The sequence below is a fragment of the Notothenia rossii genome, assembly GCF_949606895.1.
Source record: "Notothenia rossii genome assembly, chromosome: 9".
Classification (NCBI taxonomy): Eukaryota; Metazoa; Chordata; class Actinopteri; order Perciformes; family Nototheniidae; genus Notothenia; species Notothenia rossii.
Window position 1 is genome coordinate 54,670,240 of NC_136907.1, and position 23,610 is coordinate 54,693,849.

Here is a 23,610-nt window from a genome sequence, read left to right on the forward strand (position 1 = left end):
AATATATAGTTTAAATCACCTGGCTACATAGGTATTATCAGCTAAGTATCATAAGTATACTAATGGGTGTAGCATGCCCATATGTTATATTTTCGTATACAGAGTATCATTACTAACATATTGTCATGTAAGCAGACAATGTGACTCACATACAAATGTTGATGTACTATATATATATATATATATATATATATATATATATATATATATATATATATATATATATGGATTGTACAAAGTAATAGGCTGAATATCTTTGTTGCTTCCATTAGATGACAAAGGTGCACTCCTCAAGATGAGGAACCGGCTGGTTGAAGGTAAAGAACCTTTGGAACAATCCGGGCCGATGGGGAAAAGGCAAGAGGACAAAGAAAAGGAGGCCTTTTCTGGAGGAGGACGACGACGACGACGTGGAACAGTCAGAGCTGAGTTATTCAAAATTGAAACACCACCACTTTATGAAGATACAAACAGAACCACACACAAAAACAAATATTTATATATGTTGTTGTCTGTTCTCAGGAGAGACCAAGCAAAAAACCAAGGCCGGAGTCATCGTCATCCACAGACATTATCCAAAAATATAAGGATCTTCAGAAGGTATGTATCTGTTTTATACTAAGTCCAAAGTGCAGTGACCTAAATGTACCTAAACTGTGCAATACATACCTGGCTGCTAAATCCTCAAAACACAAGTAAATTTATTTAGAACTAACTTTCCACACTGGCTTTTAAACCTAACCTTCTTTTTTATAATGGTGTGCTTTTTGATAGGCCCAAGAGGTGAACACAAATAGTTACCAGAGGACGTTGGAGGAAAGGGTTGCTGCACTGGAGAGGGAGAGTTATTTCCTCAGGAATGCTTTGAGCATCATTGAAGGGTATGTTGATTTAACTTTGCTTGAGTAAAAGTATAAGTACTCAGATCTTGTAGTAAAAGTATAAGTACTCAGATCTTGTTGTTGAGTAAAAGTAGAAGTACTCAGATCTTGTACTTGAGTAAAAGTACCAGAGTGTCAGAAAGAATACTCTGTTACAGTAAAAGTCCTGCATTCAAAATGTTCCTCAAGTAAAAGTATTATCATCAAAATATAGTGAAAGTAGCGACAGTAAAAGTAGTCATTGTGCAGATTGGTCCATTTCAGAATAATATATATGATGTTTTATAATGATTGATCATGAAAGTGTTCTCAAAGCTGGTAAAGGTGTAGCTAGTTTGAATGACTTTGTATACTGCAGGGTAGCTTGTGGATTTACTCCAGGTGGAACTAAAGTCTGATTTAACACTTGATTATATTTCACATCATTCATCCACATCTGTAAAGTAATTAAAGGTATTAAATGCATGTAGTAAAAGTACACCATGTACCTCTGAATTGTAGAGGAGTAGAAGTACAAAGTAGCAAAACATTGAAATACTTAAGTAAAGTACAAGTATCTCAAAATTGGACCCAAGTATAGTACTTGTTGAGTTTATGCACAGAGGCATGAAAATACATTTTCAAAATGCTCAACAGTGCTGCCAAAACTATAAACTGACTGCTACACAATTAAAATAAATGCTTTTATATATTTCTATTAGATGTGACTCTTTAGCATTTCTGTTATTATTACAACTGCTGCTTTAGTTGTTTTGACTGCTAAAATCATCTGTTATTCCTAAATTTAAAGCCGATTTTCCGGGGGGTGGGGTGGTCGGGGGGCTTGGATCCTTGTCACCTTTTTCATACCTGATGAGTTTGCATCCCTGCTGTCTACCTGACTGTCTCTCTGTTTTTGTAATTTGTCTCTTCATCTGTTAATTCCCCTTTTCTTTATTTCTTTCTCTCTTTAGGTGAAGTTAAATCTGTCTTCAAAGAGAAGACAGAGGCGGAGATCAAGGGCTACATACGCCAGAAACTCTCCAATTCGGCGAAGATCCTCAAAAGGAAAACATTCATGCAATATTGTATGTTCGGTAGTATAAATTAAAAATGTTAATACCGGTACATGTTGATCCATGTATTATTTGTATTTGCCTCAGTCCATTATTTTTATTTGATATAGCCTACCATTGTACATTCTACAGTATCTACAGTTTGGTACAGGTGTGACACAAATACAAGAACATATGTATTTACCATGGTAATTGTTATGGTGCCAGGGTTAGTGGGTTATCAAGCCCTCCAACAGCCATATGAAATGTTATGGTTCTCGTACCATAGTACCATGGTATATTTACCACGGTACATGTACCACAGTATTTTTTGACAGATAGTACCATGGTATATTTTATAGTACCATGGTATTTGTTCCAAAGCACATATAGTAATGTACCATGATATAATCTGTCAAAAATACAATGGTACATGTACCATGGTAAATATACCATGGTACAATGTTGTGTGTGTGTGTGTGTGTGTGTGTGTGTGTGTGTGTGTGTGTGTGTGTGTGTGTGTGTGTGTGTGTGTGTGTGTGTGTGTGTGTGTGTGTGTGTGTGTGTGTGTGTGTGTGTGTGTGTGTGTGTGTGTGTGTGTGTGTGTGCGCGTGCGTGCAGCTGAACCCATGCTGCCTGCTGCACGCAAATCGCTCCCGGTCGCACAATAACACCCACGCGAAAGCAGGGGGAATAGAAAGAGATGAAAACTCCTAATGAAGCTACGTGACGCGAACACATGCACGGCAACACTTGAACATAACTCTACATGACAGCACTGGCAGGACCCCCCTGAGTGAGATACATTCCACAGCGGATCTTTACGTCAAAATCAATCGCAAAGTGAACACCGCCGCTCCGAGATCGATGGGATTACAAGCTCCACGAACAGCCATTAACTCTGGTTTTGCCCTGGAAGGCATTTCCTGCAGTAATAACTCCTTTTTTTGTTTTATCAAGCGCAGCGAAAAGCAGATTTAAAAGCATCAGAGGGAATATAAACTATCCCCATGTGGCCTAAAAGACGTCCTTCGTGTCTTCTTCGCTTCTTAAGTAAAGGTTAAAACGTACTTTCCAGAAGAGAAACTCGTGTTTTCGTGCTCACCTGTGATCTCCCTGCTGACGTTCACGAAGCCCGTGGCTGTTGTGTCCTTTGAGGCCATGGTGCGCTCCTCCAGCCCCTACTCCGTCCTCCGCTTGTTTATGTCCCCTGCGTACTTCTTCTTGGCCCCTTTTTTTGGTAGCTCCCTCCGCCTGCAGGTGCTCCGGGAGCAGCAACAGTCCGGACGGTGAGGTGCGAAGCGATACTGTGGTGCGCACTGGCTAATACCCGACGAGCGCCTCAGACTTCAGCGCACATGCGAGAGAGGGAGGGGTGGAGGGGGAGGGATAGGGAAAGAGAGAAAGAGAGTGAGATATATGAGTTGGATAAGGGTTGGGAGGTTGTATTTTCTTTCTTCGATTAGTTGTTAAATATGAAATTTCTCGGCATGCTGCAAATGAAGCTGCTGGAAGGAATCATTTTAGACTTGAAATGAAATGGTATCGAAACAAATCCTATTATATAAAATCAAATGGTATTTGCTTTGATATGTAGGCTAGTATTGGTTTAAGTAGTTAAAACAAAAATGAATCTTCTAAATGTGAACATGTAATGTGTTTTTTACTCTATTAAAGTAAACTAGAGTTGTTGACAAACTACATTTAAGGACGTATAATGTCAAGCATTCATCAACATTTTATAGACCAAACAACTAATCCATTAATCAATAAAATAGTTGAAGCCCCAATGGATATAAACACGGACATGCAGTAGGCTTTACAGAGCGCAGATAATTCTGGTCAGTGTTTGGAATCATCTTGAGGTTGACTGGCTAAAGTGGATATTGATAAACAATGAACATCACATTTTGATAACCATTGGCAGCAATCCTAGAAAGGCCAGTTAGTTAATGACATTAATGACAATTGATTAATAAATAATGAGGGTTATATCAGTAAGAACTATTACCCCTCAAAATTACTTTTAATCCCTGATTAACAAGATGCAGGTCTCTCACTGGCAACACTCAGTGATGAGAGATAATCTATTTGAACTTTAGGCTGTAAGAGTTTTAATGTGTAATTTATATAAAGTATTTCCTTGATCGCTTTGATTATTTCATATGAAAGCCCAATATGTATAAAGAATTACACATAATAAAACTAATGTAACTATAAATACACAAAAGTGACATTATATAATTGATTCAATAAACTATTATTTCTTATAGTTTATTTTACAAAAAGTGTTTTTCATAATTATGTCATAGTAGCCTTATTCCCAAAGTCTATTTGAATGAAAATAGATGTGTCACCTGGGCCCGCCCACTCACAATTTAGCTGTAGTTAAACACATTACAAAGCAGTAAAATAACTAACGTCTTTTTTAATTAAGCCTAACAGTTAGCTATGAATGCTACCTAACTAGCCAGCTCAATAGCTAGGTTAGCGTAGATTTATAACTCAGCATTAAAATGAAGAGCGGTGATAGCAGTGGCAGCTAGCTCGACGGTCAATTCAGGTTTACCTTTGCAACGCCGTGAACGAGTTTTCCAGAGTAAGACAAACAACCCTGTGAAGAGCAAAAACACACAAACACTATCCAAAACCACTCCCTCTTTCACTCATTCACTAGTCTCTTTTAAAGAATGAGTTTGGACCATAGGTTTGGACACAGCCATAGTACTTGTGTGGTTGTTGTAGCCCATGTTTGACAAGCTAGCTGTATGGTAGTTGTTTGTTGCGCTGGGAGGCTCAGGACACGTGTGATTGGCTGAATTAGTGAAGGAGGGGCGGTCCCTGATGACGAAATCATTGTGGAAACTGAAAACCATATCAAACCAACTAAAAATAACTATTTTAATAAAACATGTAATTGTTTATAATACTTTGTGATTATATATATATGTTCTTTGTGTATTGATATTATTATTAAGTCTATTTGGTTACGTTTGGCTTATTAAGGTTCTATTGAATACTTTTATGGCAGTTCATTTTTGCTTGCATTTGTTATATAAAAGTTGTAATCGCGAATACAAATCTATTTTTCAAGGACAATGTTTAGCCATCCAAGTCAGATAACACAGTGTATTCAACAAATAAATGCACTTACATTGGCATTTTGCAATTTAGATCCATTTGCAGAAGGCTCCAGTCAGAGGCATCTGCATTTATAAAACTCTTGTACCTAGCCCTGCAATGGAGACATAAGTCTGAGGACCAAATGGGGGTCAGACAACCTGACTTTGTTATTTCCTTCTGATGTACTAATGACAATCTGGATATGATGGCTCCAAATCCTTCTGCCAGATAAAACATTAGAAGGTACACCAACATCCAAACACTTATTCCTAAAAAACTACCTCGGATTGCATCATTAGAAAAGCTTTTTATGTGTCAAAGCAATAACCTGGAACGCTGTGTTCCCACACGTCTGCCTTGCCTGACAGAATAAGTAATTATTTATTTGGAGATTGTTTAACTCTAGCCCTTTGCAGAAAAATAATGGTTGTATTATGTTGGGGGAAGAAAGTAGATTTGATGCTTTTGATAAATGTGTTTTCAGGGCAATATTTCTGTAATGATGTGAGGACATTGAGCGAACAGAGCTATATATCAAACAGTGTCGTGCAGTGTCTCTCTCCTCGGAGCTGGGATCACCTCTCATGGCTGTGGTAGGATTTGGGACGGTGTTTTTGTAGGCCGGGGTTGAAGCAAGCTGTATGTGTAACAATGATATATGATTCACCCACTCATCTGAATGGCTGCTACTTGTCAATGTCAACGCTTATGCAACACAGTTCAGCTGCTTTTCATAGATGCAGCCAGGATTTTTAACCCTTTTAGTCCCATATTTCACTCCCTAATATGACAAATGGGCTCATGAAGGCACAAATGAATGGGTTTTTGGAGGGAGCAGCTGAGGTCATTACCCAAAAAATTGGCCCTCGAGGAACAAAAGTGCAGCGTCTGCTCTATGCATGCTTCTATGTAAGTTTTTTGTGTATGAGATCTTTGTGTCTGCTTCTCACTGAAACGTCACCAGGATGGAAGGAGACCCAGTGGGGGGCACTTTGCCTTAGAGAGAAAAGAAGGGGGTGTGGGGGTGTTGAGGGAGAAAGACAGCGAGAATAAGCGGTTTATAGTCTGGAGCACTGTAGCTGTCTCCAGGTTTCATGGGGTTAAAGACTTCAGCACTGTTCAAAGATGCACTTGAAAGGACATACCATTATTTATTCATCAATGCTGCATCTCATAGAGAGGAGTCGAGCTGCTCAATATGCTCTCAATTACCTGTCTGGCTAGGTAGTGCATGAATCTGCTTACATAAATGGGCTAAAAAAGGGGAGGGGTTTGTGTTCCAAAAGCAGGATAATTGTTGAAATGTTTACTTCTGGTTGTCATTTGGTAAGTAATGACTACTCAAGACAACACAACATCTGTGCATTGAAGCAGTGACAATCACAGGAACACTTAGAAGGAGAGCGTAAACCACATCCAGTCGACAACAGCCAGGGGATATGAAAGTGATAACAGCCGCCGCGTCACTGTTCCTCCTGATGTCTGTAATAACTCAAGATGATGCTTGAAAGCAGGTTTGCCATCCAACATTCACCACAGCGGGGGGGGGGGGGGGGGGACTCCTCAGTGTGTGGAATGTACCAGAGTTACACAGGAGCTGTGGTACACTGCCCTCCTCTGGAGGGACACAGTTATCATCGATAGCAAGGACACACATTTATATTTCCTGTCAGCAGAAGACTGTTGTTCTATAATCACTGGTGGACAGTTATGTTTTATTTATGTACAAGCAATAACAAAGAGTAGAAATACCATGTTATAAGTAAAAGTCCATCCACTCAAAATCATACTTCTGGGAAAGTATTAGCATCAACAAATTCTCCAGTCGATTTCCTCCAGACTCGAAAACTGTTTATTCCACCAGGCTGTTAGGATGCTGAACCCTCTCTCCTCCCTCCCACCTCTCCCCCCTAACCCAACTGGGCCTGGATTGTAGCACCCACACATACACACAGAGACAGACACACACATTTAGCACAATACACTTTTCTATACCCTGCTACAGCCATTTGCCCTATTGTACATATTTTTACTGTTATATATTCATCCTCATCGGTTTTGAAGTTAATCTTATTTTGTATATATTGACTGTTGTGCCTTTTATTTATGCCTCTTAATGTGTGCATATGCACTGCAGTATACAGTATGTGTCTATATCTGATTATGTATGTGTATATTATTTTGGATTGTGAGAAACAGCATTCTGTATCTGTATCACACAGAAGATTGACAATAAAGTTGACTTTGATTTTGGCATGATTTCTTTTTTGGATAGTATTTTGTGCTATTTATTTAAATCAATAAGGAACCAGTATAAGATAAATGTAGAAAGAAAAAAAGTACAATATTTGTAATTATTTTTTCTACAGTAAAAAAGTGTTTCAGTGACTCTGTCTTATTGTATTTTCAGTTTAAGATGACCATAGAACAAATTGTCTTAAATTGTCTTTATTTTACATTCACTCTCTTTTTTTCCCATTGTACCGTTATTACGTAAAATACGCCTTTCACCATTTGTCATCTTTAGTTGTTATGGTGCAAACTAGCTGTCAAGCTAACCCCGGCCCATTTACTTTGACGTTGTTAGCGTCAATGTTGATTTATGTGCACTGTCCCATTTGTATACATTTGAAAACCAAGTACCCGACTTGGTATTCATGCATGTCTAAATGTATTTAATATCCAGTTTTATATGACAATTACCTTCTAACATGTTTAAGGCTGTTTGAAATAGAGGTTCTATATACTGCGTTTAAGGCGGTTTTAAGTTTATCTATCTTGGTGCCTTATATTTCAGAGATTGTTTTGTACTAATTGGATATTTATTTTGATTTTGTACTTCCGAAACCAGCCAAATGAAATAAAAGTAGGGAAACAAATTAGGAATAATTAGTCTAATCCGGTGGTATACTGTCCAAAACTGGTCAGACGGGGTCAGCGGTCACAAGATAATAAGAGGTGTTGTATTGGAAAACAGAATGAGAAAAAGAAAGTTCTACTACAAAAGATAAGAAGAAACTGTTATTTTTAAAATACCATCTCACAGAGGTGGAAGAAGTACTCAGATATTTTACTTAAGTATAAGTAGAAAATATAGTGTACAATCACTTTTTACAAGTCAAAGTGCTGCATTCAAAATATTACTTTAGTAAAAGAACATAAGTATTGTCATCAAAATATTCTGCTGCTTATTGTGCATAATAGCATTAAATGATTGGGTTATCACTATTTATTTCTAACGTGTTCATCACAGCCGGTAAATGCTGAGCTCATTTTAATTACTTTGTATGCTGCTGGATTTTTTAACCTATAATTATATAGTTAACTTATTCATGTATATATTCTATTAGCCTATAATTATATAGTTAACTTATTCATGTATATATTCTATTAGCCTATAATTATATAGTTAACTTATTCATGTATTCTATTAGCCTATAATTATATGGTGAACGTATTCATGTGTATATTCTAGTAGCCTGCATCTGAATATGGAAAGAAACTAGTGACTAATGTTGTCAAATAAATGTGGTGGAGTAATAAGTACGATATTGGCATCTAAAATGTAATGGACTACCCCAAAATCATCCTTAGGTGATTAGGTTGAGTAGATGTACTTCATTATATGACACCAATGGCAGAGCAATATGGCAGAAGGGTAATCAAAAGCAAAACCAGAGGTGAGAACATTTACCTGGGGTCCAACTTCTTTTTTTAGTTTTTCACATGTGGCCCCTTTCTGGTGCTGATATTGCTTTACTGTAGGAATATTTCACTCTAAAAGTATACTTGAGAAAATATAAGAAGCTAGAAATACTAATGTAGAATTCTTAAAACATTTACTTTGCTTTTAACACTGAAGCCTTTTCCAAATGACTCTGGTGTGGCTCCCATCCATTTCCAGGGCTTCCCAACATGGTGTACATTTGAGTTAACCTTCGCAGCTACTCGAGAAAAAGAATCCCCAGCAGCCTGTAGCTAAATGAGCAGTGCATAAAGATTAAGAGGGAGTGTGAAACAGCTGGCTACATGGAAACAGCTTGAGTGCCTGCATGTGCTGCACTCCACCAGAGTCTACGCACTTCCCTCTGTCAGGGCCCCTACTGTTACAAAGCTTTATTTTGTCTGATTCCTCTCTTGCGCCTCAAGGAAAGAAGATAAAGATGAGTCAGTGGTTTATTGGAAGAAACACGCAGGAGCCTTTAAAGACCGGAGAGTGGAGAGCAGCCGAGTTCTTTGTTTTTTTATTTTATGACTCCAATTATCTGTTAATGTCAGACAAACCAGCTAAAAAAAGTGCATTGATTGGACATGACGCCTGAAGGGCTTCACTGTCCTTTTCCCCCAGAGACATTTGAGGTCTTGGATGTCTCTGACGGGCAGGATTTGACACCGTGCCACAATAGGAGACCTTCAATTGAATCATTTTCAGGCTCGACACATCAAGGTTTCAACCATTTATTGCATGAATACATTTTAGTCTGATGTCGAAATTGCCACACATATTTTAAAAAGGCTTGAAGTAAAGTGTTTCATAACCATAACATTTTAATGAATGTGAATCCATTAAGAGAAGCATCGTGAAATCACACAAATCAAAATGGATGGAGGTAACCACAGAATGAGCGAAAACTGCCGATTTTCTTCTTCTGTGGATCTTTACTGTCCAGGGAAAGGACACAGCGGGATCATTATTAATATATAGATGTTAGGATCACTGTAAAGAGCGCGGAAAAGGTAGGACCCATATGCAGACTACCAAAAACTGAAAAAGGTCTTGAAACAAAAGCGAGCTTTATTTAAAAGCTGATTAACAAAACATGGCATAACTTGAAACGGTAACAGAAAACAACTACACAAAAACTGACCGTGAGAAACATGGAGGAAGACCGGAGAGACAAACAAACAATGAACCGATGGGGAACACAGGAAGAGACAAGACTAAATACAGGGAGGGGTAATCACGAGACGAGAAACAGCCGGGCAGGGGAAGAGAAACACAAGGGCAACAGGTGAACACAATTAGACAATCAGACACACCAGGGAAACTAACGACAGGAAGGAAAACACAGGGAGAAGGACCAGACAAGAAACAAAGAGGAAAACATGAGACAGGGAGAACAGAGGCCTGTACTATGAAGCTGGTTCAACCTAACCTGGATATGTTTGAGTTAGCCGGTTGGCCTAATCCAAAACATACGCGCTCTCGCTAAACGGTACTACGACGCGGGTTATCAAGTGGATCGATCAAGCCAGCCGTGCCCTATCTAGTTAGGTGCGCGCGCGTTCACATGAAAGGGGTGGTATTTGGAGCATTCGACCAATCACAAACATGGAGAAGCGTACTGACAGCGCAGCGTCATATTTCCTGAATGAAAAGTCATCTATAATATTAGACATATGAAGAAGTTAAACTTTAAACATCCATGACTTAAACACTGTATCACTGTATCCAGGATAAAAGCCACATAGCTACACCTGCAAGGTGAATACAGCTAAAGAGTACTAATACTTCTGCATATGTTACGGGTCCCCAATATGAGGACCACAGTAACAGTGATGATACCTGTATGGTGCAGGTGAAAAAGAAGTAATGAGGACACGTTGTGTTCGGTTTCCTTCCAGATTACTTCTGCGGTTGTTTTATTACACAAAATCATATAAACATATTACTTATCTTATACATTTCAGTTTCGACTTACATTCCTTGATAACCATTCACATACCTTCACTCTGTCTGTATGTTATTCTTTTATGTGATAAACACATATTTCGAATTGAATTTCACATTCAATAACACTTGTTGTACCTTAAATACATTTGTATACAGTATTAACCTGTATTTAATACTACTCTTCTTTTTACTTTCACTTAAAAGTAGTATTTCATGACCCCTCTAACCTGTCATGTTGACTATTTACCTTCTGCCATTAATGGCAGGTCACTAAAATGCATTACTGAAACATATTTAAGTGTAACAAACAACCTTACTCTTTTATCAACAGTAACTAACTTATAACCCTTACAAAGTACATATTTATTACAAACTCACAATCACTATACATGCATGTAAATACTCAGTGTGTGGGAGCCTTCAGATATACTGACAAACTTGTTTCCTTACTGCGTCAGATCACGTTGTCCCCAAAATGGCGCCGTACCGGGGAAGCTAGGCTAATACACACACACTATATAACAGTTTTACACATGTAAACAGCGCTACAAAGTCTTCAACTGTTAGCGGGCCATTACATATTATCTTTGCAAACCTTATGGGGGATTCCTTGTGATTTATGCACAGTTTACCAACCTGTATGGTGCAGGTGAAACAGAAGTAATGAGGACACGTTGTGTTCGGTTTCCTTCCAGATTACTTCTGAGGAAACCCCGGGAACGTCCGTCGCTTTAATCGGTACCCCGGAACCATTGAATCAAACACAAACGTTCCGCCTCACTACTCACTGCATCTATCAACCCCGTTAATGACATGAAAATAACAGATGTACAAAATAAATGCATGTTCTAACTCTAAATAATAATAATAATTATATTAATGTGGTCACACATCCCAGGGGTGCCACACGCTCCCCGACAACAAAAGTGGCTCCCGACACTTACTTGAAATCACATATTCCTATTCAAGATAACTTTAACATCTTCATAAAACACAAATATTTACAATGTCCAAACTATCACACCTCAAAATGTATGACCCTTAGGACTAACACTGTGTGTGACCTTTCAATAACCTTGTATGGGACATGTAAATGGTGAATGGGGATATGGAATGAGGGGTGTGTAGTGGAATGATGGTGGGCATGTTTGTGAATACCAAAGGTGAGTGTAGGGCATGAGGTATGTATCCATAGCATTTACTGTTGGACCCGACAGGTATGTTGGGAGGCCAAGAGATGAGTAGGTGAGGATGTGACCTGGTCGTCTCTCCCGAGTAGACCGTCTCAGTGGGACAGGTGAGTCAGGTTCAGGGTCTTGTACCCGTTCCTCGGGACATGCACGTTGAGGCAACTCTTGCTCATCTTCGTTCTGAGGTACATTGGGGGTTGTCTGCTCATTGTCCTCCTCTAAGTCAGTTTGATGAGAGATTTCCGGTTCATCCTCAAGTTGAAGTTCACCCCTGTCTGAAGAGTACTCTTCTTCACAAAGACCTCTAGCCTGTCCTCCAGTTTCCCGTTGCGCAATGTCCATGTCAGGTAAAGTTTGGAACTCTAACTGTCTCTCTACACCAGAGTTCCTGGTAGTCTTTCCAAACATCTCCTCAGAAGGCTGTTGTTCCAACACTGGTCTCTGCTCTCTTCTTAACATAATTGGTCTCTTTGGAGTACCTGTTATGATAGGCCTAGCCCGATTTGCTGGTACCCGCAACCAGTAACCTCCTGTTGACTCATCCTCTGAATCAGATGTCTCAGCATTTTGGTCTCTCACATCCCTTTGTCTCCTTGGATGGCTTCCTTGCTTCTGTGATGGCTTTGGGGTTGGTTTGACTAACTGTGGTGGGAATTCCACTGGCAAGTCATTGACAAGCAGAAGCAGGTTTCTGTGCAGGGTTCTGATTTTCCCTTTTGCATCACTTTCTGGATGGACGACATATACTGGGTTATCTGAAACCTGTTCCTTTACCACATATATCCTCTTCTCCCAATAGGAACGCAACTTACCAGGCCCTCCGCGCTCACTTAGGTTCCTGACTAACACTCTATCCCCTTGCTTCAGAACCACTCCCCTCGCCTTCTGATCATAATAGGACTTGCCCTTTGCACTAGACGCCAGACTGTTATCAGTAGCAATCCGATATGCTTCTGTCATCCTGTCGCGCCATTTCTCAGCATATCCTTTGTGTGTTACTGGATCTGTCTCCTCTGATAGGCCGAATAGGAGATCCACAGGGAGACGAGGTTGACGACCATAGAGCAGAAAGTGAGGCGAATAACTGGTCGATTCGTGACGTGTGCAGTTATACGCGTGTATAACCTGTGGAAGATGTTCTTTCCATGTCTCTTTTTCTTTGTCTGTCAGCGTTCGCAGCATCTGTAACAGAGTTCAGTTGAACCGCTCAGCTGGATTACTTTGTGGGTGGTAAGGAGATGTTCGAGAGTGACCTACTCCAGCTAGCTGCCCGAGTGTTCGAAAGAGATCATTCTCGAATTCTCTTCCTTGATCATGGTGCAGTTTGTTGGGGAACCCAAAACGGGGTATAAAGTCATTATAAATCCGCTCTGCTGCTGTCCGTCCGGATTTATTTTTGGTTGCATAGGCCTGTGCGAACCTTGTGAAGTGGTCGACTACCACCAAGATATATTCATAGCCTCCTTTACTTTTCTCAAGGTGCAAGTAGTCAATGCAGACCAGTTCCAGGGGTGAGTTAGACTTCATGCTGCTCATTGGTGCACGCACATGGACCGTTGGTTTCTTCTGTTTAATGCAACAGCATTTCTTTGTCACATAATCCTCTATGAATCTTTTCATATGAGGCCAGTAAAACCTTTCTCTGGCTAGTTGAATGACTCTCTCTGTGCCTACATGTCCCATGTTATCATGAAGGTGCTTCAAGACAAAAGACTGATATTTCAGAGGTAGGACAAGCTGTTTTCTCTCTGGTGTCCGCCGATATAGGATTCCATCTTCAAGGTGTAGACGGTTCCACTCGTGGAGAAGCTTACACGCGGTTCCCTTGACTGACCTCCTCATATCATCTGAAAGTTTATCACTAACTTCTTTTAGCCTTACGATCTCTCCAATCGTTTGGTCTTCCCTTTGGGCTTGAACCAACTCATTGTGACTTATTTCCTGTAGAGGTGTGCACGGCTGTGGGATAACATCAAGGGAGGAGGCAGAGAGGGCAGCTACCCAGGCAACATCTTTTCTCTGAGCTGCTTGACCTCCTTCCCAGGTTGCACTCACCACATCTTGCCACAACTCTTCTGTGCACGTTGACATGTAGTGGTCAATATCAAGAGGGATACGGGACAGTGTATCCGCATCAATGTTCATTCTTCCAGGTCTGTACTTAATGTTAAAGCGGAAGTCTGACAACTCCCCCACCCAACGGTGACCGACCGCATTGAGTTTGGCCGTGCTCATAACATAAGTAAGTGGATTGTTGTCAGTGTAGATGGTGAAGTGAGGAGCATAAAAGAGGTAATCTCTAAACTTCTCACACACTGCCCACTTTAGCGCAAGGAACTCTAATTTGCCGCTGTGCAAATGATAATTCCTTTCAGCCGGTGTCAAGGTTCGTGACCCATAGCCAATGACTCGCAGCTTTTCGTCCTGCTGTTGGTAAAGAACTGCTCCCAGTCCTTGCTCCGATGCATCGGTATGCAAGACAAATGGCATGTCAAAGTCGGGGTATCCGAGAACTGGAGGATGAGTTAACATGTCAACCAGTTCCTCAAGTGTAGTCTGATGCACAGCAGTCCACTCTATAGGCGCCCTGGATGACAGCTGGGGGCCTTTAGCTTTGATCTGTCGAGCTTGTGTTGAGACTTTCACTTGGAGCAACTCGTATAATGGCTTTGCTATCTTTGAGAAGTCTTGTATGTACGACCTGTAGTAACTGAGAAAGCCGAGGACTCTTCTCAGGTCACCTACGGTCTTCGGTGTTTTCGCTTTCAGGGCCAGTACAGCTTCTAGATCTTTGGGGTCGACTCGAACACCCTCACCAGAGACCAGGCGTCCGACATAGCGAACTTCTCCCCTGAACACCTCACACTTCTCAGGGCGGAGCTTCACTCCCTGACTCTGTATCGCTTGGAGCACTTTCCGAACCACCTCCACATGATTTTCAAAGGTCTGGGAGTAACACAGGATGTCGTCCAGGTAAGGTATACAGCACTCATCTCTCAAAGAACTCAACATCTCCTCCATACTCCTCTGAAAAGCTGCTGGTGCATTCGTAAGACCAAACGGGATTCTCACCCACTCATAAAGCCCCCAGGGTGTGATGAAGGCGGTCAGATGGCATGAACCTTCAGCCACAAAACCCTGGTGGTATGCCTTACCCTGGTCAAGGATGCTGAACCAAGAGTATCCCCCCAAGGTGTCCAGTAGGTCCCGTATCCGAGGCAGTGGGTGTCGGTCTGGTACAGTTTTCTGATTGAGCAGGCGATAGTCTATACAAAGGCGCAAAGAGCCATCTTTCTTCCGCACGCACACAACAGGGGCAGAATAGGAAGACTTGGATTTCACAATCCATCCCTTCACCAGTAGGTCTTGAATATATTCTTTGACCTCCCTCAAAAGCGGCTTTGGTATGGAAGTATACGTCCTTTGCACTGGAATATCGTCCTTCAGATTTATCACCATTTGTAGGCTAGGGTTACAGCCAATGTCATTTCCGTCCCTCGCAAAAGCCTTTGATTCTTCGTACAACATTCTCTTGGCAATCTCTTGTTGTTCCTCCTCCAAGTGACTGAGGTCCACTGGGGGGTGCCACAGGGGTGGAATCGGCTCAGCTTTTTGGATTGGTTCAAGGGGTTGAGTTGAGACCTCATTGACTGTTGTAGTACATGTTGTCTTGTCAGGAGATTCAGCATCCACAAACCTTTCAATGTGCTGCAATACGCCCAGGGCTGTCTTGCGTGGTAAGGTGACATCATGTTTGGTGTTATTGCCTACTGCAATTGTGACATAAGGCTTTGCAGGGTTCTGTATCTCAAACAAACCTGTCCCTAAATCCAGCTGCGATAATTGATGACTGTCTTCATCAGCTTCAAACAACACCAGACGATCAGAGGGGTTCAGGGTTTGGGGAACACGACACCTCACCCAGGTGACTTGACCAGCCGGAATGACGATGTCATTTACACCTGTTCTTAGGCGTCCCTGCGACACACTTGGTTCAACTGCCTGAATAAAGCTCACAATTGCTTCGGCTTTCTCCACCGGAACACTGATGGCATCACGAAGCAGTTTAACCAGAGTGCATATCAATCGTTCTGGCTGCCCCTCAATGATTTCCTCCAAAACATTAAAACCAACCAATGGTCTCTCCATGGTCAAGCTTGTGACTAGGAATGGAACACTGATGGAAAGACTGGGTTCTTCATTTCCTGGCAGGTTGGTCATAATGGCTACCCAGCCATCAAACGGAATAAGCTCGCCATTAACTGCATACACCTTTAGCTCGTCCAGATCCTCGATAATCTCCGATATTGGTCGAACATCAAGATTAGGCAGATATTGTTCTTTCCAGGCTCGGCTTATGATACTGACTTGAGCACCGGAGTCAAGCAATGCAGTCACTGCCAATCCGTTTAGATTACACTGTATTAGCGATTTTTTTCCTATCAGCTTGGCAACAGTTCTACGTTTCACCCCTGGTGAACCAAAAGAAAACTGAGTCGAGGATTCATCTTGCTGGTAACTATTCTGTGCACTAGCTACTTCAACTGTTTTGCCCTCACAACTGGTTTGCGCTTTTGCCTCACCAGAATGTTCAGCTTGGGGTCGTATTGTGGATCCGATCACTGGCAACCCCGCTGCAGTGACCGGCTTGAGTTTCCCTGACTCTCTTGTCTCTTTAAACAGCCCACAGCCCTGTGCCCTCCATCCCCACAATAGAAACAGTGGTTACAATCTGGCCGGTTTTGTTCGACACATTTTGAACAACCAAAAGGTTTCTCTCTCCTGGGTCTCACTCTGTTTTGAGAGTATTGATTATGGTTAATCATGTCTGCCGGATGTGGCTGCTTTTGTTGTCTCATAGCCTCAACCATGCTGGTTAGCTCATCTACCTTAGCTGCAAGCTCTTTTATTGGGTCTGTTTTTGTTTTGTGTGCTGTGCTCTCTTGTTTGTTGCCACACTCTTGGACTGTGTTAAGCTCAAGTTGTGCGCTATGAGCACTAGTTGTTGCCTGCCGACGAGAAGGACCTATCCTCTTCTGTCTCTCACTCTCCTCACTGGTGATTCTCATTACATGGCGTAATATTGTTTCATCACTCACCTCACCACTTGACAGAAGAGGCTTTAGTTCTCTGCGTACATCACTGTGTTTATATCCAAGTCCCTGCAAGACCGTATGTAGAAACACATCTTGAACAGTAGCTGGACTGTATTTAATGCCTGCGTCTGACAGTTTGGAGGTGAATAGGACACGTTGCTTTAACCCTATCACTCGGTAGAGAAACTGTTGTGGTGTTTCATTATCATCCTGTCTAGCACACATTAATTCTTGGAATAACTCCGTACTGTTTTTCTCTCTTAAGTGGGCCTGGAGAAAGCCTTTGAGCTCCATCACTGTCAGGTCATCCTTATTTATTAGCATGTCTTTGAAAGTTCCAGGTTTTATGATTCGGAGCACACCACGAACTATGTCTCCGTCATGGACACCTTCTCTAATCCCTTCCTCGATTTGCTTACAGACATTGTTATAGCTTATGTCCGAAGAATGATCACCAACCTGACCCCCTTGCACCTTAAACTCCCTCCTCTGGAGGTAGGAGAGCTCTCTTAAGGAGATCATTGTCTCAGGGCCGGACTGGGCAGCAGACTGAGCTGTTGAGTGTGGGCTGTTATGAGACTTATTAGTGTGTGCTGGTGACAGTGGGGTTGGTTCTAGTGTCTGTGTTGCAGGTGCCAAAATGCTTTGTCTTAACCTTTTGCCCAGGTCTTCATAGCTATTGAGCATTTCCAGTAACCCAGTATTTGTGTTATCACCTACAGCATTAAAACTGACTGGAGAAGCGGTGAGATCTGTCTCAGCTTCAGATATCTGCTTAGTGTTGTTACCTGTGTTTATCTCTAAGTGTGGTTCTACATGTGGCAAACCCGGTACACTTACTTCTCTGTCTTTCACAATGTCATCAATAGCATCTTTCAACATCAACAAGTGAGCCATCCCACTATCTTCTGACTCAAGCAAGTGCTTACTGTGCATAAATAAACTGATGTAGTTGAAGCAGCCTTCATCGTCTCCCTCCTCGAGCTCAGACGGTTCCTGGCCTGGCACTGGACCCACTTCCTTGGCAATGTGGAGGAGTTCTTTCGCTGACAAGGAGAGTAGGCTTCTTCTGATGTCCCACACCAGACTTTTCCTTTGGCTCTCCGACATGACAGCAGCTCTTCCAATTCACTCACGATGGATCGCTCAGTTCAGCAACGGTTCCACGTCTGCTCCAGCTTACAGCTCTCTGCTCGCATCAGCTCTGGTATTGGTCCTAGAAGTCATTAATGGATCGGCTCCCGACCAGTAGGTGGCGCCGATCCCGGACGAGCCCCCAAGAACTGTTACGGGTCCCCAATATGAGGACCACAGTAACAGTGATGATACCTGTATGGTGCAGGTGAAACAGAAGTAATGAGGACACGTTGTGTTCGGTTTCCTTCCAGATTACTTCTGCGGTTGTTTTATTACACAAAATCATATAAACATATTACTTATCTTATACATTTCAGTTTCGACTTACATTCCTTGATAACCATTCACATACCTTCACTCTGTCTGTATGTTATTCTTTTATGTGATAAACACATATTTCGAATTGAATTTCACATTCAATAACACTTGTTGTACCTTAAATACATTTGTATACAGTATTAACCTGTATTTAATACTACTCTTCTTTTTACTTTCACTTAAAAGTAGTATTTCATGACCCCTCTAACCTGTCATGTTGACTATTTACCTTCTGCCATTAATGGCAGGTCACTAAAATGCATTACTGAAACATATTTAAGTGTAACAAACAACCTTACTCTTTTATCAACAGTAACTAACTTATAACCCTTACAAAGTACATATTTATTACAAACTCACAATCACTATACATGCATGTAAATACTCAGTGTGTGGGAGCCTTCAGATATACTGACAAACTTGTTTCCTTACTGCGTCAGATCACGTTGTCCCCAAAATGGCGCCGTACCGGGGAAGCTAGGCTAATACACACACACTATATAACAGTTTTACACATGTAAACAGCGCTACAAAGTCTTCAACTGTTAGCGGGCCATTACATATTATCTTTGCAAACCTTATGGGGGATTCCTTGTGATTTATGCACAGTTTACCAACCTGTATGGTGCAGGTGAAACAGAAGTAATGAGGACACGTTGTGTTCGGTTTCCTTCCAGATTACTTCTGAGGAAACCCCGGGAACGTCCGTCGCTTTAATCGGTACCCCGGAACCATTGAATCAAACACAAACGTTCCGCCTCACTACTCACTGCATCTATCAACCCCGTTAATGACATGAAAATAACAGATGTACAAAATAAATGCATGTTCTAACTCTAAATAATAATAATAATTATATTAATGTGGTCACACATCCTGCATCTATCAACCCCGTTAATGACATGAAAATAACAGATGTACAAAATAAATGCATGTTCTAACTCTAAATAATAATAATAATTATATTAATGTGGTCACACATCCCAGGGGTGCCACACATACAGTATGTGACACTAAGTGTTGCACGGCCAGATACGGCTCAGCTGACTAAGATAAGGAAATGTATGATACATTATGATGGGATATGTCGTGGACTGTACTTAATGTTACTCTGATCCGGTTACTTATGTTGTGGCAGATATTTAAGTAAGCTTTCTTAACGCTAATGTTATAATAGTCAGATCGCTCTGAAGATGGGAGGTGATATTCTATTAATGTTCACGTTCACACAGTCGGTGATTTTTGCCGGCCGTCTTTCCTGCAACGGCAGCTTTTCTGTATTTCCTTTCTCCTGTAATATGACTTGATCGCTTTAAACTCCGCACACTGAGCTCTGATTGGTCAGCAGGCAGTGCTTTCACTGAGTTGAGCTCTTAGCCTGCAACCTAACCTGCTCAGGGGCAGGTTAGCCGCACAGCATAAGTTACCATGGAGATCTAGCCTGCTAAAAAGAGAACCAGCTTCGTAGGACCGGAAACCCCGAGTTATCCCTGAAGTTAGCCGGCTAAGCGAAAATCCTGCTTCGTAGTATACCCCCCAGAACCAAAAAACACCCATAACAAGACATACAAAACTATAGGTTAATTACGTAACCCCAGTTCTCAGAGTAACATGAAGTGAGATGTCTCACTATGGGATGCGCCTCAACGCGTATGCAAACAGAAGCAACAATCTCATTACGCCAATCCGGATTGGCTGGTGATCTTGACGTCTACGTCAGGGAATCCACCCACCCTTTAAGTAGCTTGCGCTACGTCGCAGCATCATTCAAAATAAGCACCTCTTCTCGCTTCGCCTTAGCAAGAAGGGCCGTCTGGTGAGACATCTCACTTCATGTTACTCTGAGAACTGGGGTTACGTAAGTAACCTATAGTTCTCATTCATAACACTCCGTTCGATGTCTCACTATGGGATATTGAAGCCCGTGGCCATGCAGCAATAGCAGCCAGGTACACTTTGATCGTAGAGAAAGCTCTGTCAGGTCCTGTAGAAATGATAGAATCACCCCGACAGGACATTGAAAAGAGATGTGTCCCTTTTGAAGGCACCACTCCTCAAACACCCTCCACTTACAGTCATAGAGGGACCTGGTGGAGGAAGCTCTTGCACTCTGAATCGTGTTTATCACCTTCTGAGGGAGCCCCACTGTATTCAGGTTATACCACTCACGGGCCAGGCCCATAGTGCCAAGCGCTCTGGGTGTGGGTGAAAAATCGTCCCCCCCGCCTGAGACAGTATGTCCCTGTGTAGCGGGAGCTGCCACGGCTGCCCACACAGCAGTTGATATATCTCCGCCAGCCAGTACATTGCAGGCCAGTGTGGAGCTATTAGGATCAGTGTGTGGCGTTGTTCTCTCACTCTGGCCAGAGTTGGGGGTATCAGAACCAGGGGTGGGAACGCGTACAGAAGGACCGGAGGCCAAACGTGCGCGAGCGCGTCCACGCCTAATGGGGCGTTTACATCGCGCATTGAAAAGAACAGCTGACATTGAGCGTTTTCTTTTGATGCGAACAGATTCACCGCGGCCCGGCCGTAACGCACCCACAGCTGACTCACAATTATTGGATGTAGAGTCCAGTCTGCATATAGTGGTGCACCTCTGGACAGCAGATCTGCCCCGATGTTCATCACTCCTGGTACGTGCATCGCTCTCAGAGAGAGGAGACGTCCGCAGCTCCATAAGATCAGTTTGCGTGCCAGCATGTGTAACTGGAGAGAACGCAAACCCCCTTGGCGGTTTATATACGATATTGTGGTTGTGTTGTCTGTCCTCACGAGAACATGATGTCCTCTGAGAAAAGGCAGAAAGCTTTTCAGGGTGAGGAACATCGCTAAAAGCTCCAGATAGTTTATGTGTGACCGTTGGAGGTCTCTGCTCCAGAGACCCCTCACAGGTCGACCTTTGTATATACCCCCCCAGCCCGTCAGACATGCGTCTGTGGTGACCACTTTCCGCGATAGGACAGCACCCATAGGCACGCCCCGTACTAGAAAAGTCGGGTGCAGCCAGTGACGCAGTGCCATTACGCATTTCATAGTGACCATCACTCTCCGCGCGCCATGACGCACAGGGTCCAGTCTGAGGGCAGCTACCAAGCGCTGAAACTCCCTCATGTGTAAGCGTCCCAGTCGTACCACCAGAATGACTGACGCCATGAGCCCCAGTAACCGCAGACATGATCTGAAGAGAACATATTTGCGTGGCTGGAAATGAGCGAGGCAAGCCCTGAAGGCTTTCAATCTCTCTGCTGACAGGCGAGCTGTAAAGGGCACCGAATTCAGGCGTAGGCCCAGGAAGAGTACAGTCTGGGCTGGGGAAAACATGCTCTTTTCTGTGTTTATTACGAAACCCAGGTCGAGCAGGTGTTTTACGAGGACATTCGTCTGCGTAATAGCCTCTTGCTCCGACTGTGCTAGAAGGAGCCAATCGTCCAGATAAGTTGCCAGGCGAATACCCTGTTGCCTTAACGGGGCTATCGCGGCTTCCGTACACCGTACAAACACTCGTGGGCTGAGAGACAGACCGAAGGGAAGTACTCTGTACTCTTAACAGACACCCTGAAAGGCGAACCTCAGATATTTCCTGTGTGGATAATATACTGGGATGTGGAAATACGCGTCTTTCAGGTCGACTGATGTGAACCAATCGTTTTGGTGCACGAGACGCAACAGAGACGTGTGAGTGAGCATTTTGAATTTGTATCTTTTGAGATATTTGTTCAGAGCCCTCAAATCTAGTATAGGCCGAATTCCGTTACCTCCCCGTTTGGGAACGAGAAAGCCTTTTCTAGTAGCGAGAGAATCTCTTGCTCCAGAATATGGGCCGATTCTCCCCGGGCTTGCGAATGCAGAATGCCCGAAAAGTGAGGGGGAGTGACAGCGAACTGGAGTCTGTAACCCTGTGCTATTGTCTTGAAAACCCAAGCAGAATCTGTGAGCATCCTCCACTTTTCGCTTCTCAAAGCGAGTGGAGATGTCACGTCTGCTCTCTGTGTCTTTATTTGTTGTGTTAGGGGGCCCTCTAGTGTCTGAACACGGTGGTACCCCAGGTTGGCAACCTCGGTCGACACTGCGCATGCGCGTGGCGGTGGTGCCTTCACAGCCCTGTCCATCGAGCCGCTCTCAGAAGGCGGAAATACATCACACTGTTTATTGTTTTTATTGTTTTTCTTTTCATTTTTATTGACTGCGCCCTTGGCTTTAAGCCTGGAAACGACAGTGGAAAAGGATTTATTGAGAAACAAGAGTGATGACATGTGTTTGTGTTACTTAAACGAGCAGCGGAGCTTGCTGTCTTTGATGTTAAGTCCATTTCCCTCATGGCGCGAACTCGAGGATGACGTTCTGATATCACTCGAGGCGGCGGGAAGATGGGGGCATGGTTGCACCCCGGAAACACATGAGCATCTAACACTGGAACGTGTTCTGGAGCTGGGGAACAGGGAACTTCCAGCTCTTTTATCGAGGAGAGGAGAGGAGGCTGTCAAGGCCGCTCTTTTCTTCTTCCTGGCTGAAAATCTGGGCCGGCTGTGCCTGAGCGGCTGCTGCCGGAACAGGAGACTTTCTTGGCCAGCTCGTCCTCGCCTCGTGTCTGGGCTGGAGACCCGGGGCGGGCTGTGGCCTCTGCTGTTTCGGGATCTTGAAACGGGCAGGAAGTGAGGCAGCCTGAGCGAAAGACTGCCGCGGGGCCGTTGAAGGCGGCGGCTGGACCCTTCGGGGAAGACAAAGCCGGAGAGCCTCATCCTCCTTCTTTTTGGATTCACAGCGCTGTTGCATTGAAGCCAGAGCGGTGCCAAATATGCCCTCGGGAACAATAGGCATGTCCAAGACGTCCTCTTTTTCTCGGTCTGGAAGGTTTGTCAGGTTAAGCCACCTGGCTCTCTCCTGTACCACCATTATCCCCAGCGTTTTGCCCGTGGCTTGGACTGCACAGCGCTGCACACGGAGGCAAATGTCCGTGATCGCTGTGATTTCGTCCCACACGGCAGGCTCAGGTTTGTTCGTCATGTCCTCGCAGAGCTCCGCCTGGTAGGCGGTCAGCAGCGAGGAGACATTGAGCGCCCTGGCGGACAAAGCTGCGGCTTTATAAGCTCGTTCGGTCATTGCTGACTGGAAACGGTCTGCCTTTGCCGGCAGCGTGGGGTTCCTGCTCGGTGC

General features: G+C 43.1%; 2 protein-coding genes across 7 annotated transcripts in view; both read right to left on the reverse strand.

Moving 5' to 3' along the window:
• The window catches only part of carmil3 (capping protein regulator and myosin 1 linker 3), a 147,982-nt gene that overhangs the window by 115,411 nt on the left and 8,961 nt on the right, over positions 1-23,610 (reverse strand). For 4 of the 6 annotated variants that reach the window (XM_079651798.1, XM_079651800.1, XM_079651799.1 and 1 more), the window contains exons 1-2: positions 4,485-4,694; positions 3,021-3,262 (exon numbers count right to left, since the gene is read on the reverse strand). In XM_079651798.1, the coding sequence (XP_079507924.1) occupies positions 3,021-3,078 (58 nt within the window). In that variant the 5' untranslated portion in view covers positions 3,079-3,262; positions 4,485-4,694. Of the gene's footprint in view, positions 1-3,020; positions 3,263-4,484; positions 4,695-23,610 lie in introns of those variants that run through there. The other 2 variants (XM_079651797.1, XM_079651796.1) reach the window with 1 other exon arrangement.
• LOC307017860 (uncharacterized protein) lies at positions 15,253-19,317 on the reverse strand. The gene is made up of 2 exons (XM_079647728.1): positions 19,072-19,317; positions 15,253-18,327 (listed from the first exon to the last, which is right to left on the reverse strand). The coding sequence occupies exon 2, from the start codon at positions 18,106-18,108 to the stop codon at positions 16,522-16,524; it is 1,587 nt and encodes a 528-aa protein (XP_079503854.1). The 5' UTR covers positions 18,109-18,327; positions 19,072-19,317; the 3' UTR covers positions 15,253-16,521.

Bases quoted from the DNA above. Each gene is read 5' to 3' on its own strand.
- LOC307017860 (XM_079647728.1), bottom strand. From the start codon at position 18,108: ATGTCGGAGAGCCAAAGGAAAAGTCTGGTGTGGGACATCAGAAGAAGC.